The 25,247-nt window shown below is 54.6% G+C and overlaps 2 protein-coding genes across 4 annotated transcripts in view; one reads left to right on the forward strand and one right to left on the reverse strand.

The window, feature by feature from the left end:
• CD52 (CD52 molecule) overlaps window positions 1-25,247 on the forward strand; it is a 49,303-nt gene that overhangs the window by 15,782 nt on the left and 8,274 nt on the right. The window lies entirely within an intron of this gene.
• On the reverse strand, window positions 380-23,162 carry UBXN11 (UBX domain protein 11). 3 transcript variants are annotated; one of them, XR_015254553.1, is made up of 15 exons: window positions 23,066-23,162; window positions 18,809-18,914; window positions 17,999-18,027; window positions 17,304-17,402; window positions 13,574-13,674; window positions 13,022-13,076; window positions 12,473-12,549; window positions 11,357-11,483; window positions 4,043-4,257; window positions 3,676-3,753; window positions 2,361-2,478; window positions 2,126-2,229; window positions 868-941; window positions 653-801; window positions 380-567 (listed from the first exon to the last, which is right to left on the reverse strand). XR_015254553.1 is itself a non-coding variant. In XM_086716120.1 (15 exons), the coding sequence occupies exons 2-15, from the start codon at window positions 18,877-18,879 to the stop codon at window positions 408-410; spliced, it is 1,386 nt and encodes a 461-aa protein (XP_086572246.1). In that variant the 5' UTR covers window positions 18,880-18,914; window positions 23,066-23,161; the 3' UTR covers window positions 380-407. The 3 variants fall into 3 exon arrangements, 2 of the variants coding, with proteins under 2 accessions (XP_086572246.1, XP_025781588.1); XM_086716120.1 differs by having other exon boundaries at window positions 653-793; window positions 2,424-2,478; window positions 23,066-23,161; XM_025925803.2 differs by having other exon boundaries at window positions 653-793; window positions 23,066-23,161.

Raw genomic sequence — 25,247 nt, forward strand, 5'->3', positions numbered from 1 at the left:
GTATGGGCGTGTCATGGAAGTGGGTTCATGGCCGCAGTTCTGCCAGTTTGGGCACAGTGGCTTTGTGCAGAATGTTGGGGAAGTGGCCACATGTGCGTGTGGTTCTCTGTGTCTGTCCACAGGGACCTGCTCGCGGCACGCTTGCACATGAGGCCCTTCTGCACCAGCTGAGGCTGAGCTGGAGCCTGCCTTCCCTCCACTGGATCTGCTTAGCCCTTCTGGGGAGAAAGGAACCTAGAGGACAAAGACCCAGCAGCTAGGCCCGCCAGCTGGAGCTCGAGTTACCGAGGGGCGGGTCTGCACCGCCCCTTCCCCCCAGCCTTCTCTGGCGCCCAGCTGGGCTGCCCCCGCCAAGAGAGCCTTGTGTGCGCGGAGCAGCCAGTGTGGGAGCGGGCGCTTTATTTGGATCAGGGGCCAGGGCCTGGGGCAGGCGGTGGGGCCCGGCTAGCCCGAAGCAGCAGCGCTGCATTGGGCACCAAGCCTGCGGCCTGCAGCGTGACCGTGTCGTCGTGGTAGACCGTGGGTGGGAATGTACTGATGATCTCGAAGGTCGTGGCGTCCACGGCTCTGGGGACCGGGCAGAACTGATCAGGCCGTGTCCTGGGACCAGAGACCCCCCTCCCCGTAGCTGCCGGCCCCACACCATGCCCACCTGGCCTGTGCAAGCAGGGTGCGCACATCGCCAACAGTGTCCTCGGGCCGCATCATCAGCAAGAAGGCCTGCTCGCCATTCTCAGACTTGATGCGCAGCATGGAGAGCAGGGGTGCCTGTGACTCGGGGGACTCCTGGCTCCTGTGGACCTAGAGGCCATCAGTGCCCCCTGGTGGCCCAACCCCAAGGTCCTCACCTCTTCACCATGCCCTCACCTCTCACGCTCAGCAGCCAAGGCTGGTGTCTCCACCACAATCTCCTGGATCCGGGCAGGCAATGGGCAGCAGTTCTGGAAGGCATCGATGAAAGAGGACAGAGCCCTGGGCTCTGCTAGAGTCACACCCTTCCCCCCCATCCTTAGAGGGGACTTATTCCTTACCAGGGATGGATGAGACCAGTGAGCCAAAAGGGGAGGGGTGTTCTGTGTAAACTGGGGCCCAAGCAGAAGAAATGGAAGGGAAGCTTTGGAAGGCAACCCCATCATTCCCCTAAGAAGCCTTGAAGTCCCTCGGCATAGTGGGGGAGACAGAACCCCACACAATGACCAGCTTCCCAGGGGAAGCTTCCCAGGGGAAACCACCCCTGAGCAGTGACTAAGGATGAGGAGTCCATAGAAATGGAATGGGCACAGGGATGTTCCAGACAACATGGGCAGAGATCCCCTGGTCAGGGAAGGCTTCTCTGGAGGTGATATATTTGGGAAAGTGTCAGCAGTTCATGTGGCTAAAGCTGAGAATCAGGTTGGACTGGAAAAAAGAAAAGGTTAGAGGTGGGAAGAGGACCGACAAGGAGTGGTGGGCCTTGAGTGCCAGATAAGAGCTTGGCCTTACCCGAGAACCACTGAAGGGTTTCAACAGGGAAGGCCCAGATCCAACTTATGTTTTTACAGAAGCACAAGGACTGCTGGGGGAGGACAGTTGACAAGGCAGGAGGGGAGGTGGCAGGCCAGTGAGAGGCCACTGCAGGTATCTGAGAGGGCTACTCTGGAGCCTCGACTAGCATGGCGGGCAGAGGGAACAGAGAGAAGACGTGGATTCTGGCAATGTGCGGTGAAGGAGGCAGTGTGGTGGGAAACTGAGGTTTGTTACTTTCACGGGTGGAGACAGGGGAGGAGCCGCGGGATGGGGAGTGAGGAAGGAGGAGGATGTTTCTGAGGGCCAGGAAGGGGTATCCAGGACTGAACTGGATAGTCTGGTCTGGACCTCGAGGGGGTGGCGTGGGCCCTGGGCTCACCCCTGGCCTAGACTCTGGCTCTCCCCTTCTTACAGCCATACTGCCACGGAGACAGCCCATCTCTGGATGCAGCCCTCCCCAGACTGTTTTCAGGAGACAGTGGAACTGCCTTGAGAGCCTCATTTCTCCCTCCAGGCCCCCTTCAGCAGCCCTCGAGCCTGAGTCTCCAGACAAGCCACTGCTCTGGTAGGTTGGGCCAGGGAGCCCAAGATGGCTTGGGGGAGCTAGGGCTGGCCTCACCTGCAGGGTGTCCCGGATGGGGCCCCGGATGTCAATCACCTCGCCTCTCCGGATCACAAACTTGGGGAGCCTGTTCAGAAACTTCTCAGCAGTCATCCTGGAGCCTGCAGGGAGTGCATTGGGAGCCTTGGCCTGGGGAGGGACTGGGAGTGACGGGTGATGGTGGAGGAGGCCACCTGGAGCCTGTCCCACACAGTGGCCCTGCCGCCTGGCTCGGCCTCAGGGCCAAGCTCACCTGGGGGCTCCATCCTGTCCATGGGCTTGCGAATCCTCTGCCAGCCCACCACGCGGCCCTCACCTGGGAACAGTTCCAGCCTATTCTCCGGGTAGACCTGATTGCGCAGATCACTGACCTGGCAAGAAAGAAGGGTGAAAGTGGTGGGCCTCGACCTTCAGCCCTGGGCTCCACCCCCACCCTTGCTCGCCCAGAGCACGCCCTCCCACCCCCCCACCCCCCGGAACAGGCTCGAGGGACGGTCTGGTGCAATCCCCATTTTACGGATGAAGAAACTGAGGCCCCAAGAGAGCTGCAGTTCATGCTGCTCTCACCTACCTGGGCTCAGCTCCTCCTGCAAGCACCCCTCGCCATGCCGGCTAGAGCCACTGTACTGCCATCCTCCCCAGACAGCCCCTCTCAGGAGCCAGCCAGGAAGCAAGGGACCAGGGTGTTAGCAGAGGGCAGAGCCCGCCTTGGCAGGCACTACCTCCAACACCTCCAGTCGTGACTCACACGGTTTTCCAAGCCCGGGGGGTGGTGGTGGCACACACGCCCTCGTGCACCCTTGCTGTGGCATGACGCACCGCCTTCCGGCTGCGGCTCAGGAGTTCCCCCCACTGCACCCCTCATCTCACCCCCGCCGGCAGGGGGATGGCTCATGCCGTGTCCTTCAGGCCCACATTTGTCCCCACGGCACTGCCTTCCGTACCCATCAGATGGCTTCAGGAGCCCCTGGGGCAAGTCAGGCCACTTTTTTTTTTTTTTTTTAATTTTTTTTTTTCAACATTTATTTTTGGGACAGAGAGAGACAGAGCATGAATGGGGGAGGGGCAGAGAGAGAGGGAGACACAGAATCGGAAACAGGCTCCAGGCTCCGAGCCATCAGCCCAGAGCCTGACGCGGGGCTCGAACTCACGGACCGCGAGATCATGACCTGGCTGAAGTCGGACGCTTAACCGACTGCGCCACCCAGGCGCCCCTAGTCAGGCCACTTTTGCATGGAGTCTCAGGGACCCCAGGCTGTCAGGGTGTCCTGGGCGCTGGGCCTACAAGGCCGAAGGCTGTGCCTCCAGGGTGCCAGCAGGGGGCACTGCCTGCCGCTTAGCCACAGGCCGGTGCCCTTGCTAACCGGGCAACTGCAGCCCCTGCAGCCTCCCTGCCCTTCTTGGCTGGGCTTCAGGCTCACCCTCCTCCCCAGAGGTCATCAGAGACTGGGGTCCCCTTAGGTGGGGTAGTGGCTTCCCACCTCAGACTGGGTGATGCCTGAGGAAGCTGTTTGTCCCCACCCCCCCCCAAATCCCCACACAGGGTGGTTTGAGGAGCAGCCCATCACCTTAAAGGGGACCCCGTCAGGGTACAGTCGCTGGAGCTCTGAGGGGAAGAAGCCGTCCAGAATGTCTCGGAGGCAGCGCTGCGGCAGGGATCAGAAGAGTGAGGCCCGACTGGACCCGTGCGGCACCTACCGCTCTGCTTCCTGTCCAGACGGCGGGCCCCGGGCCCCGGGCTTACCCAGTGGGTCACACTCTGCACATATTCAGGGCCCCAGGACTTGGTGGGGGGGAGGGGTTGTTTCTGCAAGTTGCACGTGGGCTTGGGTACCTGTGGGGGGTGAGCTGGGCCCCCCACCACCAACTAATGGTGAGCAAGGGGAGGGGGCAAGGGCACCAGAGTGGCCTGTCTCCCCTCCCCACCCCTCCTACCTGTGTGGAGGGGTCATGGAAGGGCCGGAAGGGCCCATCGAACATCATGAGGCCATTCCGATAGAGCTTCAGTGGGATGGGCTCAAGGACATGGAGCCGTGCTCCCCCAGGCATTGGTGTCACCTGGGTGTCACCCTCTACCACCAGCTCACTGAGATCCTTCAGGCTGGCCAGGAGCCTGTCAAAGTCCACCTCGGGGGGCGCCAATGAGTCCCCTGGTAAAGAGGATAAACACCCATGAGCCTCTCTTCATGGCAGCTGTGTGCCCCAGCAGCCCTGGTTTCCATGGCCCCTTGCATGCTAAGCAGTGGCCTTCGCACCTCCTTAGGTGGCCACCTGGGGAGGAAGAAGGACAACTACCACTAGATAATAGCTGTCTTGTATTGAACACCCGCCGTATGCTAGAGGCTTAATGCCTATAATGCCACTGTCTCTTCATACCAACCCTATGCTGTAGGGGCTACAATCACCCCCATTCTTCAGATGAGGAAACCTCAGGTCAGGGGTTAATGGCTGCCTAGGGATGCATGGAGTAAGTGGCAGGAGCAGGATCTGATCCCAGCTCTGCCCGTGTCAGGCACGGGGTCAGCCACTGAAAAGCGCAATGCAGAGCTCCCAGCTCTGGATGAAGTCTGTCTGGGTTCAAATCCCAGCTCTGCGGCTTCCACCTGTGTGACCTTGGTCAAGTCATTCAATGCTGTGCACGACAGCATTCTCTCCTAGAAGGCTATGATAGTGTCTGCCTCCCAGGAAGGCTATGATAGTGTCTGCCTCCCAGGATGGCTACCGAGGTCCAGGAAGATGGCCAAGTGAGGGCCAGCTCGGAGCAAGCACTCTGTCCAGCTGGTTACTGTTACCAACCCCACCTTGCACAAACGGACCTCAGGCCGATCCAGAGGCTATGACGCAGCAGTCACTGATCTCCATTTTACACATGAGGAAACAGGCCCACGGAGATAAAAAATGACTTGCCCCAGGTCACTTGGCAAATTAGAGGAGGAACTGACTCTAGAGTCTGCTTTTCCCACCCATCGGCACCATCCGGATGGGGAGCCTGGGGTAGGGACACGTGGTTACTGGGGGGGATGTCAGGACAGCTGCTGGACAGAACAGATAGGGGACACACAACTATTTCCGGGGTCACACATCCCTTTGAGAAGCTGAAAGACACTTTGGCCTCCTCTTCTGAAAAATGTGTTGTGCACACAGGGGTGCATACGCTTCAGGGGGTGGTGGGGACAGCCACAACAGATGCCAGAGTGGAAAGGCTGGAGGGCAGGTGGGATGCTGGAGGGGGACAGGCCAGGAGCCTGTTCTTAGTCCTTAGTCCTTGACTAAGGGTCTTAGTCCCTAGTCGATCTGGCTCCCAATCTACTAGGGGTGTGACCCTACAAAACCTCAGTGACTTTCAGGGCCTTCTTGGACGCTATTTTCACCAGGACAGCCAGGCTGCGACAGGATGTGGGTCGGGACTCTGGGGACCGAATTCCTTTCCTCAGAGTGGTGCAATGGCTCTATAGGTGTGGTGGCTGTGCGGAGGAAGTACAGATGTGGGTGGCTCTGTTTCCTGTTGCCTCTGTGGCTGCTGAAATGGTAGGCCCCAGCTGGACTTCCCCCTCCCCTACATCTCCTAGGTTGCAGGGGCTGCACCGGCCCCCCACCTCCTCCTGGGGTCCCCTAGAGTTCCTGAGATTCCCAAGAAAAACTCACAGGACATTCTGGGCATTCCTGGTATGACTCAGAACAATATCAAGCCACTATTTTGCTTTAACAACAAACTACATTCAGAACACATTGGTGAGCCTAAAAATAACGCGAAAGCTCATCTCATCGAACTCCTGTCCCCACCCCTGTACTCTTACAGGTGGAGATAGTGAGGCCCAGAAAAGTCAGATGACTTGGCCCACGGAGATCACATCAAGCGGACCCAGGACCACTCAGATACGCTGGGGCCAAGGCTTTTTCAGAGAGCTGATGGGCACGGGATGGTCGGCAGTGGAAAGGGCTGGTGGAAGCCCAGGGGAGGATGCCAAGAAGCAACTAGAGGGAAAAGAGTTTGCTGAGGAAAATAGTGCTGGAGGCTCTCGGCCAGTGGGGCTAAGGCATGGAGAAGTGAAAGCCAGGTGGGCTGGGCACGTATGGGGTGCAGCAGCCCAGGGGGAGACAAGGGGCCCAGGAGATAGAACCACAGCACCAGGCGGACCTGGGCTGAGAGAATAAGGCAGGAATCCTGGCATGGCCACCACGCGGCCAGCCGGGAGTACGCAACAAGAAGCCGGGCCTCTTGCCAGGTCACATGGGGTGAGGCAGGTCAGAGGTCTAATGAGGCATTTCCTCTCTCTCTCTTCCTTGGGATGGGACAGAATAGGAACCTCTATCCCGCCCGCCCACAAGATCCAGCAGGAGGAATGGACTGTAAGGACGACTCGGTGTTTACTTTGTGCCTAGCACCTAGAGGCAGCTGTTACCACTCCCGTTTTACAGGTGAGGAAACTAAACCTTGGAAAGCGACCTGCTCCTGCTCCTGCAGCTTTCAGGGCCCAGGTGACTCTAAGCTTCTGTTCTCGGTGCCTCATGCAGGCTGCCTCTGCTCCCTGGGGTCCCTTTCTCAGGAGGGGTGTGGTTCAGGGAGAGATCATCTCTGAGGCCTCAGACAACTTTGGGAGCCCGTGATTCTATTAAAAAGAGGAGTTAGGCATGGAGACCAAGATCAAGCTCCTTGGCTCAACTCCTGAGACCCTCGAAGCCCGAGTACCCCAGCCTCCCCTCTGCCTGTTCCCCCATCACTCTCTGGAGCCACGGTGCCAGGATTACTGCTTCCAAGCTGTGTGATCCCTGAGCAAGTGGGCCTAGCTCTTTGGGTCTTGGCTTCCTCTTCTATAAAATGATAATAAAAGTCCTCACTTCACAGGTGGCTCTGAGGCTCACAGGAAGTGCCTGGCAGATGGTGGCTGTTGTCACTAACACCACACCCTCTTGCTCATCACTGGCTCAGTGTGCTCACTCACCATGCCCTCTGAGACACCTTGCCAGGAGCCCCTCCCCTGGAGACTAAGCCTCCCGAGTCCCTGGAGCCTGCGGGCCTTGGCACAGGCTGTTGTCCTTTTCCATTTGCTGGTCTTGCCAGCCACAATGGACACTCCTTGAATGCAGGCTAGAGCATCCAGCCCTAGTGGGTGCTCAGGAAGCACATTCTGGATCCATCCCTCCATCCCGCCAACATGTCCGGAGCGTCCAAGCTCTGCAAGGCCCTGAGAATCATGGGTATCCCCATACCCAGAGTCCTTCCCCCCTCAAGATCATACTTGAATGAAGGAGACAGGGTGACAGCAGGGACAATGGCACGTGGTAAGTGCCACCGTGGAGGCTGCGGAGCTCAGAGGAGGGCCAGACCCTGCCACTCTCAGCAGGTGAGTGGTGGGCCTGCCCTGGGCTGGCTCATCACCCCTGCAGGAAGGACACACGTGCTGCTGTGAATACCAACGTGGTGCCCCGGGGCCCCAGCAGGCCTGTCCCCACCACCTCCCCCAAAGGCTGAACCAGAAATAGACCCGCTATCTCCACACACCTGCAAGCCTGGCCCTGCTCTGGGGACCTGCATTCACTCTGCTCCTCAGGGGAACCAGTGGAAAGAAAACAAGGCCTCAGAGTCTGATCACTGCCAGGGGAGACCACAACCAATTCTCTGGCCCCCACGGTTGAGCATCATACTGCCTGTTCCCACCTCATCCGTGCTCTGCACGGTCCTGGCATGCCTGACTGTCTAGGCCTGGGCACCCAGGCACCCCCACCAATATGTGCGTGGGCCCAAGCCCTTGCCCACAGGCCAAGCACCGTGCTGGGCACTCTGGGGCCTGACAGGGGCCAAGCAGCCATGCTCGTGGTCACCGATCAGCCACCATGCAGCAGCCTGCAAGAACCCCCACGTGCATTGTGGCATTCGGTGCTCTCAGGGGCCCGGGCGTCACACACCATCTCCTCGCTCCACAGATGAGGACACGGACTCTGAGAGGTGAAGCAGTTTGCCCACACAGGTCCCCCACTCCTCAGCTGGAGCCTTTAACCCTGTCACCCCAATGCAGAGCCCCTTCCCACATGCTGGGCACAGTGCAGGTGGCACAGTCTTGGCCGCAGGCACTCGAGCAGGTACTCCATGAGGTTGGGTTTGAGCTAAGCTTCCAAAGAGGGGACAAAAGGGGCGCCTGGGTGGCGCAGTCGGTTAAGCGTCCGACTTCAGCCAGGTCACGATCTCGTGGTCCATGAGTTCGAGCCCCGTGTCAGGCTCTGGGCTGATGGCTCGGAGTCTGGAGCCTATTTCCGATTCTGTGTCTCCCTCTCTCTCTGCCCCTCCCCCGTTCATGCTCTGTCTCTCTCTGTCCCAAAAATAAATAAAAACGTTGAAAAAAAAAAAATTCAAAGAGGGGACAAAAGAGGACCAGGCACTTCAGGGGACACAGCACAGGCCTGACGGGGGGGCTAAGGGTGGGGAGGAGCCTAGCCTGCCTAGGGTCTAATCCAGGCCAGTTCCAGGGACTCAAGGGAGGCTCAGGGATGAGTGAAGACTGGAAACGGCACAGCTTCCGGGCAGGGGAGGGAAGAGGCTCCACCCAGGTGCAGGAGACTGGGGCTTGGGAGGAAGGGTGCTAGGGGACAGGCAGAGGCTGCAGGGGGAGCGGGGATGTAGGGGGATGGCAGGAAGTTGCTGGTGAAGGGTGGGAGAGTGAGCAGCTTCACGGGGGACAGGGAAGGAGGAGGAGGAGCTCAGAGAAGACTGAGATGAGTGAGAGCAGGGAGCTCAGAGGGGACAAGGGGGAGTGAGGAGCTCTCAGCCCTGAGGCTCAACACCTGGCCATGGGTTGTGACCAGAGTAGGACTGTCCCTTTCATGTCTCCGCATACCCCAAAGCACCTGGCATCCTATTTAATGCTCAATTTACCCGCGGGGAGGGTGGGAAGGGGTGAATGATCCAGCCTGAGGCCAAGTCCTTGCAAGGCTTCCCCTGTGCTGGGTCCCCTTAAAGGGCAGTGGACTGCCCTCCCCAAGGCAGGAGTCCTGCCTCTAGACTGGTTGGCCCAATACAGATGCCCTGGGCCACCCTCAACCGGTCTGCTGCCTGGAACCTGCGGGGAGTGGTATCCAACAGAGGGAGAGCCAGAGAAACGAGCCAGGGTATGGGGCCAGCAAAGGGCCGGTTTTGTGTACCCGAGGGCCCCGGGGGCAGAAGCAGCCTGGCACCTGGGGACAAAGCAGGGGGAGGAGAAGGAACGGACCAGGAGGAAAAGCTGCTGGAGATGAAGAGCATCTCGTTCATCTGGCAGAAGAGCTCAGCTGAGGCCCCTCCATGTTGAAGAATCAGGAAGCCAAAGGAAGGGGTGCTTGGGTGGCTCAGTCGGTTGAGTGTGTCTGACTCTTGATTTCAGCTATCATGATCTCAGTCGTGAGATCGAGCCCCATGTCAGGCTCTGCTCTGACAGTGTGGAGCCTGCTTGGGATTCTCTCTCTCTCTCTCTCTCTCTCTCTCTGCCCTTTCCCCATTCTGTCTCTCTCTTTCTCAAAATAAATAAATAAACATTTTAAAAATAAATAAAAAGAAAGCCAAAGGAAGAGGACACACAGATGGAGTTTTGGCAGAGGGTTTTCACAAGTTGCTTTGGCTGTGAGGCACTCAGCTTCAGAGCCGGCCTCTTGTGGGCATAAACAAACAACACAGAGCAGAGTGAAGTCAGCTCTGTTTCTGGCGGGAGAGGGTGGGAATCCACAGGGCCAGGTCTGGAAACCAGCTGGCTGGTCTGACCCCCAAAGGAGCAGCAAGGCCCCCACTGGCCAGGAGGAAGCCTGCCCTCCAGCCAGCAGGGACATGCGGGGGGCCCAGGGCATGGTGCTGGCAGGCCTCTGGCCCTGGACCCCAGAAACGCCCTTACAGCATCTGACAGTCACCTTCCAGGGCTCGGCCTCTCACCGCAGGAGGGGGTGTCCCAGGGTCATCCCCAATTCCTCCTGTCAGCTCCCTAACGCACAATCACCAAGGGCATGGATTCCACCCCCTAAATCTCTGCCCTGCCCTTCCTCGCCCTGCCCGCCAGGATCACCCTTCCACAGGACATCATCTCATTGTCTGCCTGGATGACTGTACCTACCTCCTAAATAGGCTCTCAGCCTTAAGTCTTGCCCTCTTCACTCAACAGTCAGAGACTTAAGTGCCTCCGTTTTCCCATCTATAAAATGGAACAAGCCCTGGCCCACGTCAAAGCTATTCACGAAAATGCTTTGCAAGCTCCACTTCCGATGGGAAGTGACGTGTTTAGTAGAACAAAGCAGTGAGGGAGCTGTGCCCTAAGATTTAGGGGGTCTGGCCAGGGCGCAGGCCTGAATGGGAGGCAGGACTCCCATGTTTTGAGTCTCATTCTTCACTCAGCAACAAGTCTGTCTTGAAATCAGGACAGTATTGTCATCTTCCAAACACTCCCCTCGGGAGCTATGCTCATCAGTGCTTCCATGAGGCTGCCACTGCCATCTGACTGTGCAGAACAATAAAACCCCCTACTTGTTGGGCTGATGATATGCAAGGTCAGTGCTAGGTGCTCTGCGTCTAACCCACTGACTCCTTCCAACTCTGCGGGGAAGGGTACACCATCATTTATTGATGGGGGACTGGAGGCTCAGAGAACAGAAGTCACGTGCCCAAGCCACACCTGGAACGGGTGATGGAATGAAGAGAAGGGCCCCGGGCTGACTGACTCCGGAGCCTGGAGAAGTGTACCTTCTGGGCAATCACCTCCATGCTTTGAAGAGAATGGACCCGGGCTTTCTATGGCCCCAAATCTATGGGGTGCAGCCCTCTAGATATTAGCAGTCAAGTTAAAAATAAAGACTGGTGGAATCTCACAGAAACAGGTCCCTTTCAATGGTCTGGCTAGAAGTGAAGCTAATAAAGGAGGTCCAAAGAGGGGACTGAGCCCTGGGACTGAGGGGCAGCTTCCAAAGCAGAGAAATCGTTTTTGAAAATCTTCTGGATGGACGACATTTTGTAAACTACGGAGTGGAGCCTGAGACAAAGCCTGGGGTCTTGTTACATCTTGTATCTCAGGGTCCCTGGGGCCTTCGAAAGATGAGCCAGGAGAGAGTTGGAGGCAAGACCAGAGGAAGAAAGTGGTGGCGGGTTAGGTGGTCAGTGATGGAGGCTGAGGCCTTTCCTCCCAGTTCTTGTGTCAGGAGCACGAATGGCATGGTCTCTGGACAGCTACTGGCCCAAAGGAAGGTGTTGTTGGAGAATTCCCTTTGTAGGAGGGGCCAGGGGCAGACACCCTACTCTACCTGGCTTCCAGAACTTCTTGGCTGTCATCCAGTCTGTGTTGCCATCCTCTGAGTCTGAGTTGTCTTCTGAGTCCTCCTGGTCCTCGGGCTCACCCACCCACTGCAGCCCGTAGTCACTGAGGAACCGCTATGCAAAGAGAAGGGAAAGGTCCCAGGGGGCACAGTCAGTTCAGCCCCTCGGGGAACAGGCAGCATCCGCCCAGGCCCCAGCCTCAGGCCTCGGCTCCCAGAGTCAACTGGGCAGAAGAGATGGGCCCCAGGGTCTTGGGAGCTTTATGGCTGTGACCTTGGGAAGCCACTTCACCTCCTAGAGCCTCGGGCTCTTCCTTGTAAAGCAGAGATGACAACGCCTGGCCCATAAGCTTGTGAGGACCCAGGACGGTAATTCAGGCCGAGTGCTTAAAGCAGGGTCTGGCATGGAGGGCCGCACGGAAGGTGGCCCTGATGGCAGCGGGGCACCCCATGCATCTGGCCTGAGCGGAGGAGCGGCAGGGACACGGGCTGCACAGGACTGAGGACGCGGTGAGCCACACGCAGCCTCTCTAGGGCCGGGCCTCACGTCCCCTCCACCACAGGAAAACTTCTGACTTGTCTACACTTCCTGTCACTGCTTCCTCAGCTCCTTCTCTCCTGAACCCACTCTACCCAGCCCCTTTCTCCACAACTGACTGGAACTGCGCGGGTGCGGCCACCAACAGCCTGCCTGGTGCCAAACCCAGCGGCCCTCTTCCGTCTTCATCTCTTGCAACACACATCACCCCTTCTTGGTTTCACATTCCCAGCCGTCTTCGCTTAGACATCTTGCCTCACTCAACACGAACTCATCCCCAACGGTCACGACTCCGGGTCCCCCCCCCCCCCCTGCCCCGCCTCCTAAACCTCTGAGCCTCCGGGTCTCAGTCAGTGGCAGCCCCTCCACCCAGGCCTCAGCCACGACCCTGAGAGGCCCGGGAGCGCCACCCGCAAAGCAGACTCAAATCCCTCCTCTCTGCCCCAGCTCCTCAGGTTAGTCCCGAGGAGGGAAACACGGGGCAGGGCCCCACGTGGGATATATGGGAGGGAGACCCAGACAGGCGGGCTCCCAGCCAGGTCCTGAGGGGCAGGCGCCTCTCTTACCTCCATCTCCCCCACCTGCCGCTGCAGCTGCAAGCACGTGGTCTCCAGCTGCTTCTGCCGCTGCAGGGTGACCTTGCCTTCAGGGAAAGATCAGGAAGGGTTCTGCCGCCCCAGCAAGGAGGCTGCCAGACCACCTCTGGCCTCGCCCGGCGTTCTGCCCTGAGGGTCATCTGGAGAAGCTGCCCCTTGAGAACTCGAGGGGTCCCCTGAAAACTCTCCCCCTGACCTTGAGGCGGGGATGCCTGGACTGACTCTCAGGAGACCGCCAGCCACCCCTCTCAGCCCCCCGACCGGGGGCTCCTGAGGGCACCATGTTCCCCGACATGGCGCACCCTATGCTCGGGGCTGGGCTATGTCTGCATTCAGGGGGACCCGGTCCCACATAGGAGGGCACTGCCCTGAGTGCGTCATTGCCTCTCTCCGGGCTCAGCTGTCCAGGCTTCACCAAAGGACTCAGCTTGATGCTCTTGGAGCCCTGATGTCCAGGAGCCACCGGCCCAAGGGAGGTCCCCCAGGAAGGCTGACCAGCCCACCGGGAGTGCCCCTTACCCTGGTGCTCCCGGAGGGTCTGCAACATTTCCTCCAGGGCCCGTATCTTCCGATCCTACAGCAACAAGACAAGGGGGAGCAGGCAGGCCTGGGGGTTCCCAGAGCACAAGAGAACCCATCTTCCAGATGGGAAGATCCAAACTTTTTGCCTCTGTGGGGCACCGGGGAGTTGAAAGACCCTGCCCCTGCCATCCTTTGGCACAGCCGCTGCTCCTATGCCTCAGATATCCTTGTGGTTCCACTGAAATGGAGATAGGCGTGGAGTGTGCCCAAGTGGCCCAGCGCTCAGCAGTCACTGCTGCCACGTGGTCCAAGGCTAGTGGCCTTACTCAGCTATAGAGAAGACCCTTAGCTTCTCTGCTCAGCTCCCGGGGACCCAGATCAGCCCCAGGCCATACCTGGCCCTTGAACTGGGAAGTTCAGTGGAAGAGATGGTCCTAGAACCCACCCACCCTGGCCTACTGTGGCAGTGAACTCACTGGCCTCCCCAGCCTGGGCCCCTCCACCCCTCAGACCAGACCCTGGGCCTACCCCCACCGCTGGGGGTCCCACCTTGGACAGCAGCTCATCAGTCTGAGCCTTCACTTGCTGTTCCAGGTCCCGCAACTTCCTCGACAGGGTGGCCACCAGCTCCGAGTCATGGAATACAGGGACTACCAAACAGACAAAGTCCTAGAGCTGAGGCTGAAGTGTGGGGGTCCAGTGGAGGGGGGACAGGGGTCCGCAGAAGCAGAAATAAGGGTGATACTAACAGCTGCCACTTAGATAATAGGGACTGTCCTACATACTTCACACATATCAGCTCATGCTGTCCTCACAATGTGCCCCTGAGGAAATGAACTGCTTTAGGAAACTGAGGCAGAGGTGCAGTGAGGTGTCCAATGAGTATGAGTGAGTGCTGTACCGTACAGGTCACATGACCAGTGAAGCATTTTCAGAAAGTCACCCTCAATCAAATGAAGCACCTACACCTTGCCACCCCCACCCCCACCCCCCATTTACAGGAACACAGCGGAGAGAGGAGCAAGTCCGCACCAATGACAAACAAGTACACAGACCCGCATGGCCTGGCTCCTCAGAGTCCGTGTCACTTTTTCAAAAGGCAAGGACTCTGTTCCACAGAGGTGTAACAGTCAAATGCAGTGCACAGCCCTGACCAGAACCTAGATCAGGAAAAACAATAGCTATGAGCTACTTCAGAACTTGGGAGATCTGAGCGCAGAAGCGGTGCTCCACAGCAGTCCTGAGTCCTGCGCATTCTTGGGTGCGGTCCCGGTCCCGGGGTCACATGAGTCCTTCTTTGTAGGAGATGCATGCTGAAGTTTTTAGAGGTGAAATGTCATGATATCTGAAATTGATTTCTAAGCGGTTCCTCAAAAAAAGACATTTACATTCATACATATGTGTATACGGACAGAGAGAAAACAAATCAGTGACCAAATATCACCAACTGTGGCATCTAGATAACAGACATTTATATGGGTGTGCACTGTACCATTATTTTAATTGCTTTGTAGGCTGCAAGTTCCTCAAAATTAGAAATTTGGGGAAAGAAAACAAGATGGCACAAAAACAGACACTCAGATCAATGGAACAGAATAGAAAACCCAGAAATGGACCCACACATGTAAGGCCAACTAATCTTTGACAAAGCAGGAAAGAATATCCTTGCTGAAGACAGTCTCTTCAGCAAGTGGTGCTGGGAAAACTGGACAGCGACATGCAGAAAAATGAACCTGGACCATTTTCTCACACCATACACAAAAATAAACTCAAAACGGATGAAAGACCTCAATGTAAGACAGGAAGCCATCAAAATCCTCGAGGAGAAAGCAGGCAAAAACCTCTTTGACCTCGGCCGCAGCAACTTCTTACCCCACACATCTGCGGAGGCAAGGGAAACAAAAGCAAAAGTGAACTACTGGGACCTCATCAAAATAAAAAGCTTCTGCAACAGCGAAGGAAACAGTCAGCAAAACTAAAAGGCAACCGACAGAATGGGAGAAGATATTTACATACAACATATCAGATAAAGGTTAGTATTCTATAAAGAACTTATCAAACTCAACATCCAAAAAACAAATAATCCAGTGAAGAAATGGGCAAAAGACACGAATAGACAGTTCTCCAAAGAAGACATCCAGATGGCCAACCGACACATGAAAAAATGTTCAACATCACTCATCATCAGGGGAATACAAATCAAAACCACAACGAGATACCACCTCACACCTGTCAGAATGGCTAACATGAACAACTCAGGCAACAACAGATGTTGGCGAGGATGCGGAGAGAGAGGATCTCTTTTGCATTGTTGGTGGGAATGCAAACTGGTGCAGCCATTCTGAAAAATAGTATGGAGGTTCCTTAAAAAATTAAAAATAGAACTACTCTACAACCCAGCAATTGCACCACTAGGTATTTATCCAAGGGAGACAGGTGTGCTGTTTCGAAGGGACACATGTACCCCAAAGTTTATAGCAGCACTATCAGCAATAGCCAAAGTATGGAAAGAGCCCAAATGTCCACCGGTGGATGAATGGATAAAGAAGATGTGGTGTGTATATATATACAATGGAGTATTACTCGGCAATCAAAGAGAATGAAATCTTGCCATTCGCAACTACGTGGATGGAACTGGAGGGTATTATGCTAAGCGAAATTAGTCAGAGAAAGACAAATATATGACTTCAAGCATATGAGGACTTTAAGACACAGAACAGATGAATACAAGGGAAGGGAAGCAAAACTAATATAAAAACAGGGAGGGGGACAAAACATAAAAGACTCTTAAATATGGAGAACAAACAAAGGGTGACTAGAGGGGTCCTGGGAGGTGGTACGGGCTAAATGGGGAAGGGGCATTAAGGAATCTACTCCTGAAATCATTGTTGCACTATATGCTAACTAACTTGGAGGTAAATTGAAAGAAAGAAAGAAAGAAAGAAGGAAAGAAGGAAAGAAGGAAAGAAAGAAAGAAAGAAAGAAAGAAAGAAAGAAAGAAAGAAAAAGAAAGAAAGAAAGAAAGAAAGAAAGAAAGAAAGAAAGAAAGAAAGAAAGAAAGAAAGAAAGAAAAGAAGGAAAACAAGAGAGACACACAGGAAGGAATGGGTCCTCTCCTTCCCCTGCGTGCTGCCCTGTGTGTGAAGCAGGAACTGCATTTGTCACCATCCAGCCACATGGGCTAACATGTCAAGGATGGCTCAGTGGAAAGACGGAGAAACCTGTTCATGGATGTCTTCGAGTCAATGGATTAACAACCCTGGAGCTGCTTCCTGGACTTCTTGGTGGGCAGGACAAGTCCTCCTCAATGTTCAGAAGAGTTCTCTCTGACTTGTAGTCAAGGCTTTGTAACGGATATATAGACCTCTGGGCCTGGTTAGCACAGACAGCACTGATGAGCTCCCAAGGCGGAGCAGGGAGAGAGAGGAGAACCCAGGGGAGGAGCGTCGCACTGAAAAGCTGGGAGGAAAAGAAGAAGCTAGCAAAGAGAGGAAAGAGCCTGGGAGGCAGAAAGAAATCTGGGAGAGCAGTGTCATGGCAGCTAAGAGCCCAGGGCGATCGGAGGAGGGCACGGTGCCCGGTGGCCGATGTGGAATGCTGCCGTGCACAGAAGCGAGACAGGCAGGCAAGTCCTTGACTGTGACCTTGGTGGGGACAAACGCCAGCTGAGAGTGGGGTGGGGAGCAAGTGCCAGGGGAGAGGCAGAGAGCACGCAGGATGGCTCCTCAAGGAGCCCTGGTTGTTGCAGTTACTAATGAAAGTGTCCCCGGCTGGGATGCAGGAGATCCCGACTCTGTGTCTGAATGGTTGTGGGGCCAGGTACTTCTAGTCTCCTTTTCCACCTCAGTTCCCTGTCCTATAACAAGGAGGGGTGTTTGGTGCAGGACTGCCTCCCACCTCACAGAGGAAGTGGAGGCAGAGAGACAGGAGGTTGCTTATCCAAGATATCACAGCTAGTAGAACATTCTGACCTCATGCCCAGCTCCTCCAGGCCCACAGCAAACTCCGACCCTGCCCGCCCATGCCTCCCCTGTGCCCAGGCCCATTCCATTCTCCCTCCTCCAGGATGCTTCCCTGTGAGCCCCATCTGGGCACCTCTGGGGTCAGTGTCACCACAGCCCTTGGGAGACAGTGCAGGCCAGGTAAGGAGGGCAGCCTGGGAACCGTGGGCTCACCCAGAACAGGCAAGAGTAGGTCCATGAGTCTCTGGGCCTCACCCCTTCTCTGAGGCCCTCTCCTGCTGCTGGGGACCCAGACCTGTTTAGGCCTTTGTTCTCACCTTGCCTACTCACTGGAGCACCTATACCTCCATAGCAGGAAGGGACAGAGATCCTTTCTTCTGAGCCATGTCCGTCATTCAGCATATCTACCTCGTCTTCTGCAGACAGAGATGCCCAGGTCACTGTTCTGGGGCTGAGCCTCGGAGGAAACTGCGGCCTTGGGCTCTGGCCAGGATGAAGCAGCCTGTACCCTGTACCCCCAAGTATATGCGGATAGAACACATGGGACATCAGGGAGCAAGGATCCAATGAGAACAGGCTTCTTCTTGCAGTTCTCCCAGCCTGGCTCTGGAGGGGACCCGAGTGGCCAATGCCAGCAGCACGGTGGAGGCAAGAATGGGGTTGGGATGCAAAGGTCTGAGCCTGCAGCGAGGATGGGTCAGCAAAGCAAGGATGGGGCTTCAGGGAGAAAAGGCTGTAATGGGCTAGAGGAGGCTGTCAGGAGGAGGACAGGGCTCAAACCCCACCAGCCAACCCCACAGCGAGTGGAGGGCTTCAAATGTTAGCAATGACACCTCTGCTAAGGGTGTGGGGCCTTCTGATCAGAGAGCTGCCAGGACGCCCTGTCCTCGAGGGCTGGGGGAGCCACAGGGAGCAGTGCAGCAATCGCTCTCCTTCTCTCCATCTGCACGACCCCAGGAAGACCCAGCAGGTGGGAGGTGAGGGGGACACACAGGGCAGACCCCACACTTACCATCTCCGTAGATTTTTATCCCTCGCCTCCTGGGAACCCGGGCAGGAAGGAGAAGGAAGACAGACAAGTTAGGAATGTCATCAGGGGAGTGGCTCTGGACACCAGATCCCCAGCCGAGCCTAAAGGAGAGGGAGGCTGGGCCTCTGCCTCCCAGGGCCATCCCCTCCCCGAATCCCATCCCTGGCACTGGCACAAGCCAAGGGACAGGCTTTGAGGTGTCCCCTCCTCCCAACGGAGAAGGGAGGGGAAGGGCTGAGGGGCAGAGGCTTGGGTGGAAGACAAGAGATCCCAGGCCCAGGAGCCCAGCCCCAGCTCTGTTCTGAAATGGCTTTGGGACCCCAGGCCTGTCGCTTAACCGCTCTGGATCTCCTTGGCCTTCAAATGACTCAAAGCGGTATTCAGAAGAGAAAGGAGAGAGGTAAAGAAAATGCTTCAAAAGGATGAAAGTGCTGGACAGATGTAAAGGACTCCCTTTGCCGAGAGACCCCACCCTCCCACCCCCCCATGGCCGGGCCGGAGAAGTGGTACCATCAATGCTTGCAGACTAACATGGGGGCTGCGCCTCTCCCACCCGGCCCATACCTACCACAGGGCCCAGCCCAGTGTTTGCTCAGACGTGATGAAGGAGTTAAAAATTTTTGAGAAAGATAAAGGGGTCAGGGAAAGCTATGTGACTCCTCCTTGTTTTCCCTGAGACACTAGGAGCCATTCTCCTAGTCCACTGGGGGACAGGGGCGGGGGGGGGGGGTAGTGGCAAGAGGAGGCAGGGGCATGAACACAAAGACACCCCCCCTGAGGCTGGCTCCTTACCCTGGATTCACAGGCTCTGACTCCAGGGGGACTCTTCGGGTCTTGCCAAGGGAGGCCAAAGGCGAGCTCATAGTTCTACTTCTAGATTTTAGCTGTCAGGAACTCCCTGAGAAGAAAGAAGGAAGTCAGTCCTTGGGGACAGAGGGGACCCAGGGCTTCGGGACCAGGGAAACATCCTCTTCCTGGCCCCTTGTCCCAGGAGGGAGCCTTGTCCAGGGAGCAGCACCCCTCACTTCTTCCCACTCCCCTGAAGAGGTTTCTGGAGGCATCTTTGCCTCAGGCCCCCTGTGCTGGATGTCTGCCCGATCCTCTGGATATCCTGCTCTCTGCTCTGATCCTGGAGGCCCCTGGCCTGGCTGGGAAAGGGCGATGGGGGAGGGGTGGGGTACAGAGATGGGCTGGAAGCCTGGGACTCTCCCAACTTAGAGCCGGGGCATAAGACTACCCAGAAGGCCCGGAGTTTTTGTCTATCCATCAAGGAGCTGGTTGACACAAAGCCCAAATGTCCCCTCCCCTCCCACAAGAACCCAGGTATCACTCTGATTCTCAGAGCCACAGAGGGGCAACCCAAGGGCAGAATGCGGCCAAGGCACTCTTTGTGGAAGGGAGGTCAAGGGCCCAGGCTCTGCACAGGCTCTGCCATCCACCAGAATAACCCGTGCCTTGGCTTCCTTGGTATAAAGTGGGGTTGGTGGTAGTACCAGCCAGGCAGGGTTATCAAAGGGATTCAGGGAAAACTTACATAAGGCACGGAGCCCAGTGCCACACTGAAAGGAAACACTTAAAAATGTGAACTGTGGGGGCGCCTGGCCGGCTCAGTTGGTGGAGCCTGCAACTCTTGATCTCAGGATTGTGAGTTGAAGCCCGACGTTGGGTATAAAGATTACTTAAAAATAAAAAAAACTTTAAAATTTTTTAAAGAACATTTATTTATTTTTGGGAGACAGAGAGACAGAGCGCAAGTAGGGGAGGGGCAGAGAGAGAGGGAGACACAGAATCGGAAGCAGGCTCCAGGCTCCGAGCCTGATGAGCTCGAACCCACAAAGCATGGGATCATGACCTGGGCTGAAGTCGGATGCTTAACCGACTGAGCCTCCCAGGCGCCCCTAAAAAAAAAAAATCTTTAAAAAAAATAAATAAGCTAAAATAAAATCTTAAAAAAAAATTTATTATTTTTTTTAATGTGAACTGTGGCTGCTGTGACGTTTGTTACTAGACAACGGGGACACTCACACATGCTCATTTCCCTTCCTCCCTCTTTCCCTTCCTTCCCTCTTCCTTCTGGAAAGATGAATGCACATCAGGGATGGAATTAAAGACCACTACTCTATTCAATGAATTAAGTATATTATGTGGCTAGTATCTAGAAATCCTAGAACCAAAGGACCTCTATCAGGGCTTGAATCAAGTCTTTTTAGGACAAATCCAAGGCAGTTCCACTTTGAAAATGTGTGGCACTGGCTTCCACTGGTGCCCCTGAAGCCTCCCAGCAAGGGGACTGGTACCAGCTGGAGACGGCCTTCTGGAGTTTGGGACTCATGCCCCCATCATCCAGCCTTCCAAATATGCTCCTAGCCTGCCCCAGTCCCTGCCGGCTCATCCAGGCATCCTCATGGTTTTTGTGGCCAAGTGTGATGGCCCTCGTGGTCCCCTGTGCCAGCCTCCAGCCAGAGGGCTCTTCTTAAACACAAAGCTGCCATGCCGCTTCCCTGCTAAAAGCTCCCAATGGCTCCTTCTCACCAGAGGAAAGAAATTCAAAATTCCATAACACAGGTGATCGGTCCCCGCCCGGGTCTCCTGACCTCCCTCTCCCATCTCTCCTCTGCCCCACCCTCCGCCCCCACACTTGAGCCAGCCCAGCCTCCAATGCACCAGGCCTTTACACACATGGCTCCCCTGGCCTGGAACCCCTTCCTGGAATGTGGTCCCCACTCCTAAGTGCACCCTTCCCTTGGTTGGGCTCTTTTTTTTTTTAATTGTTTTTGTCTGTTTTGTTATATTCTAAGTTTTTATTTTAAAATTACAGATTCACAGGAAACTAGGAAAATAGTACAGAGGGGATTTGTGTGCCCTTCACCCAGTGGCTCCCAGCAGTGACATTTTACATTACTATACGTGTGTATCCTACCCTGTTCTGCTATTTCACCCAGGTAACCACTAATGCAGTCAAGATAACTACTCCATCACCACAAAGATTCCATTTCCATAACGATCTCCCTCATGTCAGCCCCTTGCTAGTCACACCCACACTCCTCCCTCTACCATCCCCAACCCCTGGCAACCACTACTGTTTTCTTACTTCAAGAATGTTCCATAAATGGAATCATACAGTACTGACCTTAAAAAAAAAAAAAAAAAAAAGAGCTTTATTGAGATCTAATTCACATACTTAACCCTTTCAAAGTGTATAATTCAGTGGTTTGTAGTGTATTCTTAGATTTGTGAAACCATCACCACAATCAATTTTTAGAACGTTTTTATCATGCTAACAGGCGATGTTCCTTTTGTGGCTAACACTGCCCTCCACGAACTTTCATCAAACCCGATCATTCCCCCTTCTCCAAATTTTCATCACCATAACGACCCTTCAAAAGAAACTGGTTAAAAAAAAAAAGACAGAAATTAACAAGTGTCAGTGAGGAGGTGGGGAAATTGGAACCTTAGCTGGAATGTAAAATGGTGCAGTAGCTGTGTAAAATGGTCTGGCAGCTCCTTAAAAGGCTGAACAGTTACCTACCTGGCTCAGCAATTCTGCTCCCAGGGGTGTACCCAATAGAAATGAAAACTTACGTCCACACAAAAACTTGTATACATGTTCATAGCAGCATTATTCATAATATCCAAAAAATGGGAACAACCCAAATGTTCATCAACCAATGAATGGATAAAGAAATCTGATACATCCTTACTATGGAGTATTCTCGGCAATAAAAAGAAATGAATCCCATGTTGCCACATGAATGAATCTTGAAAACATTATGCTAAAGGAAAGATGTCAATCACAAAATACCACATGTTATGACCCCACTGATATAAAATGTTCAGAATGGACAATCTGGAGACACAAAGTAGATTAGTTGACTAGGGCTGGGCGCAGCAGGTGGGGGTGGGGGTGGGGGGCGGTTAATGGGAGTAATTGCTAAAGGGTACAGAGTTTCTTTTTAGACTGATGAAAATGTTCTAAATTGTGGTGATGGTTGCCCAACTCTCATGAATATCCTAAAAACTACTGAAATTTACATTTCAAAGGCGTGAAATACATAGCATGGGAATTATATCTCAACAAAGCTATCACAGAAAAAAAGGGATCTGGTCCCCAAACCAAACCCAACATCTTCCCTCAAAATAAGCTCCTCCCACTTCTCCCTTCTTAATGGGGCCACATCATCCAACCACAAAATTTTCCTCTCCTTCCTTCTCTCTTAATCCCATCAATTACCATATCTTGTGGGTTAAACTGCAGTGTCTCTCACAGAGCTCCTCCTTTCCATGCCTACTTTGGTCATCCTAGTGGGGCTCTCACTGCCCTTCCTTGGGGCTATCACAACGGAGGCCACCTGACTTCCCTGATTCCTGTCTCACTCCAGGCCAATCCAACACACTGTCTCCAGATTAATTTTCCCATGGGTTATAAGGGACCCCTGAGCGTGACGGCTGCCTCTCCCTATAGTCTGGGGACTCCTCAGCGCAGGACTCCGTCTCCTCCTCCCTCAGACCGCGGGTGGGCCGGAGGATAGAGCCACGTCTACTCCCCTCACGAGGGGGCTTCCAGGGGCTGTGACCTCCCCCTCAGGCTGGAGGCTCCTAAAGGTTGGACTGTCTCCCCTTCAGACCGGGGCTTTGAGAGGAAAGCTGTGTCCCATGCCCCTACATCTTTGGGACCCAAGTCAGGGCTGTGCTTGACTGATAACGTCCTTCGTCGCACGTACTCAGCCTGTTGGCACCCCCCACCCCAGGCCCCAGTGCTCTCCAGCGCCGACAGGACCCGGCCGCCTGCACGCCTTCAAGTCCTCTGTCTCCAGCTGGAAGCGCTCACGACGCGACTTCTGTCACGACCTAACCCTTCCCTGGGAGCTGCGTCGCCTCCTCCCGCCTCCTCGGGAAGCCACGGTCGGCGGGGACTCGAAGCCGCTCCCATGACGCGAGAGGCTGCTGGGCAACCCGGCCGCGGGGCTCGCGGGTCCTCGGGCTCTCGGAGCAAGGACCCCAGCCTGCGTGGAAGACTCCGGAGCCGCAAAGGTTTGAGCAAAGACTCACCACGCAGGGCCACCGAGCCGTCCCGCGGCGCCGCCATCTTGTTGTCACGCGGTTTCCCAGGCGACCGGGACCCGTGCGCTTCTCATTGGCTAATTCGAGAGTACCGCCGCCTGTGCTCGGATTCTATTGGCCCACGAGTCTGAACTCTTCGCGGAATGCTGCAAATCCCAGAATCCACCACTGTGAGGGGACTCGGGAGTCTGGAGAAATGGAGGGTTTCTTTATTCCCTCCCCCCGCGAAAGTGGGGAGACTCACGAAGCCGCTGAAACCTGAATGTGTAATCGGACAATGCAACCGTTTTCGCTAAGTTGATTTTTGGGGGAGATTATCCCGCTGAGTCTGTTTCCCCATCTGATCAGTACAGTACATCGCGGGGGCTTTTTTGAGCATGAATTGAAATGATGCAAGTACTTAATAAATGTTTCCTAAATCTGAATTTCTCTGCTCACTTCTTAACCAGATGGCGCCTTACAGGGATGCTCAAATCCTTGTTCCTTTGTGTAAAAGTTCAGGTGAGACTCCCTTTGCCTTTGGATAAGACATTGACTTTGAGTGAGACAATTCTCCCCAGCTTCATCTTAAAAAGTAAGATGTTAGGTTAGATCAACTAGAGAACATGGACTCTAGTCTCAGGAGTCCAGGTGTCTGACTTGTGTGTCCTTGGGCAAGTTATGCGCCTTAGTTTCTTCATCTGTAAAATGGGGATAATACCCTCCCCCCCAGGGTTGCCCTGAGGAGTAAAGGAAATAACGTATTCACAGTACCTATCACAACACCCATTCAAAGTAAGTTTTCAAAAACATTTCCTGCTTTTAACTATCTTTATCATTGCCTCTCAACCTTTCAGCTGCGGTGGTCTAAAAACCTATGACTCCTACTCTCAGGCACCCACTTCCTTATGCCTGGACTCAACCACCAAAGCTGTCTCTCTGCATATTTCAGACTGCACTTTGTAACATTTTCCATTTGACTACTGAATTCAGGGGAGGGGCAGCAACTTGAGGGGTTCCTTACCCACCCATTGGAGTGAGAGGCAACTACGAATTAATGTGTGTCTTCCAAGTGCCAGATGCCAACATTATGAGGTTTACTGATGAGAAAACAGGCTCGGGAAAGGAAAATGATTTGCTCGGGACTATGCAGGTGATCGGTAAAAGTGGATTCAAACCCAGAACTGTCTGCCTCCAAAATCTGTGCTCTTTCTAGAAGCTCCCACTTTGGTAAAACAGGCAGGCAAAGATAAGCCAAGGTGCTGGTGGTCCAGGCCCACTGCCAAGGTAGGGATTCAGGTGGAAGGTGTGACTGGAAGTCGGAGGTGGGAGAGCTCTCTTGCCATTGAGCTGCTCCCAGAAATTTCTCTGAGGCTTGAGGTACAGGAGTTGAGAAACTTTGAGGTCATCCTGGGCCAAGTGTTTTTGGGGGGTTGGAGCCATGGTCAGGGGATTAGCAACTTTATACTGTCACCTCACTTACATTCATTCTTCTCTTGAAGGTAAGCAAGGACCAAAGCATGGGGAAGTCAGGGGGAAGGGGTTCTGGCCTCATGAGACTGCTGTGGTCTGTCTACTGCCTCCCACCTCAACAAGACTGGAGAGCATGAACTGGCATTTACCCTGGCATCAGGATTTACCACATAACTCCCTCCTACCCAGAGCCTGAAGCCCAGCCTGAGATCCTGGAACAGCAGACACTCAGCAAATATCTCTTTCTTGTGAGAGAGGTGGGAGCCCTCTGCCCCAGTAGGCCAGTTTATTAGTCTTTTAAAAAACATTTATTGCAACAAGTAGGAGCCTTATTATAAAACAAGTATACATTTCACATAGAAACTTGCAAATAATTATAGCCATCATTTATCGAGGATATATTATGGGCCAGCATAACTTATCAAGTCTATAAAGCTGAGCTCTGTCACTTGCTAGCTGGCTGTTCCTGCTCAAGCTACTTCACTGAACCTCAGTTTCCATATCTGTAAAATAGAGATACTAACAGAACCCACCTCATAGGATTCTTGTGCAAATGAAATCTCATACCATTGTCACATTCCTGATTTTAAATTTTTTTTTTTTCAACGTTTATTTATTTTTGGGACAGAGAGAGACAGAGCATGAACGGGGGAGGAGCAGAGAGAGAGGGAGACACAGAATCAGAAACAGGCTCCAGGCTCTGAGCCATCAGCCCAGA

This window comes from Puma concolor, chromosome C1 (assembly GCF_028749965.1).
Source record: "Puma concolor isolate L17-30 chromosome C1, mPumCon1.1.hap2, whole genome shotgun sequence".
Classification (NCBI taxonomy): Eukaryota; Metazoa; Chordata; class Mammalia; order Carnivora; family Felidae; genus Puma; species Puma concolor.

Excerpts from the sequence above, each read along its gene's own strand:
- UBXN11 (XM_025925803.2), bottom strand. The coding sequence starts at position 18,879 with ATGAGCTCGCCTTTGGCCTCCCTTGGCAAGACCCGAAGAGTCCCCCTG. Across the intron at positions 17,403-17,998 it reads GATAAAAATCTACGGAGATG|AAGACGAGGTAGATATGCTG; the intron begins GTAAGTGTGGGG and ends CTCTGTCTGCAG. Across the intron at positions 13,077-13,573 it reads CTGATGAGCTGCTGTCCAAG|GATCGGAAGATACGGGCCCT; the intron begins GTGGGACCCCCA and ends TTGTTGCTGTAG.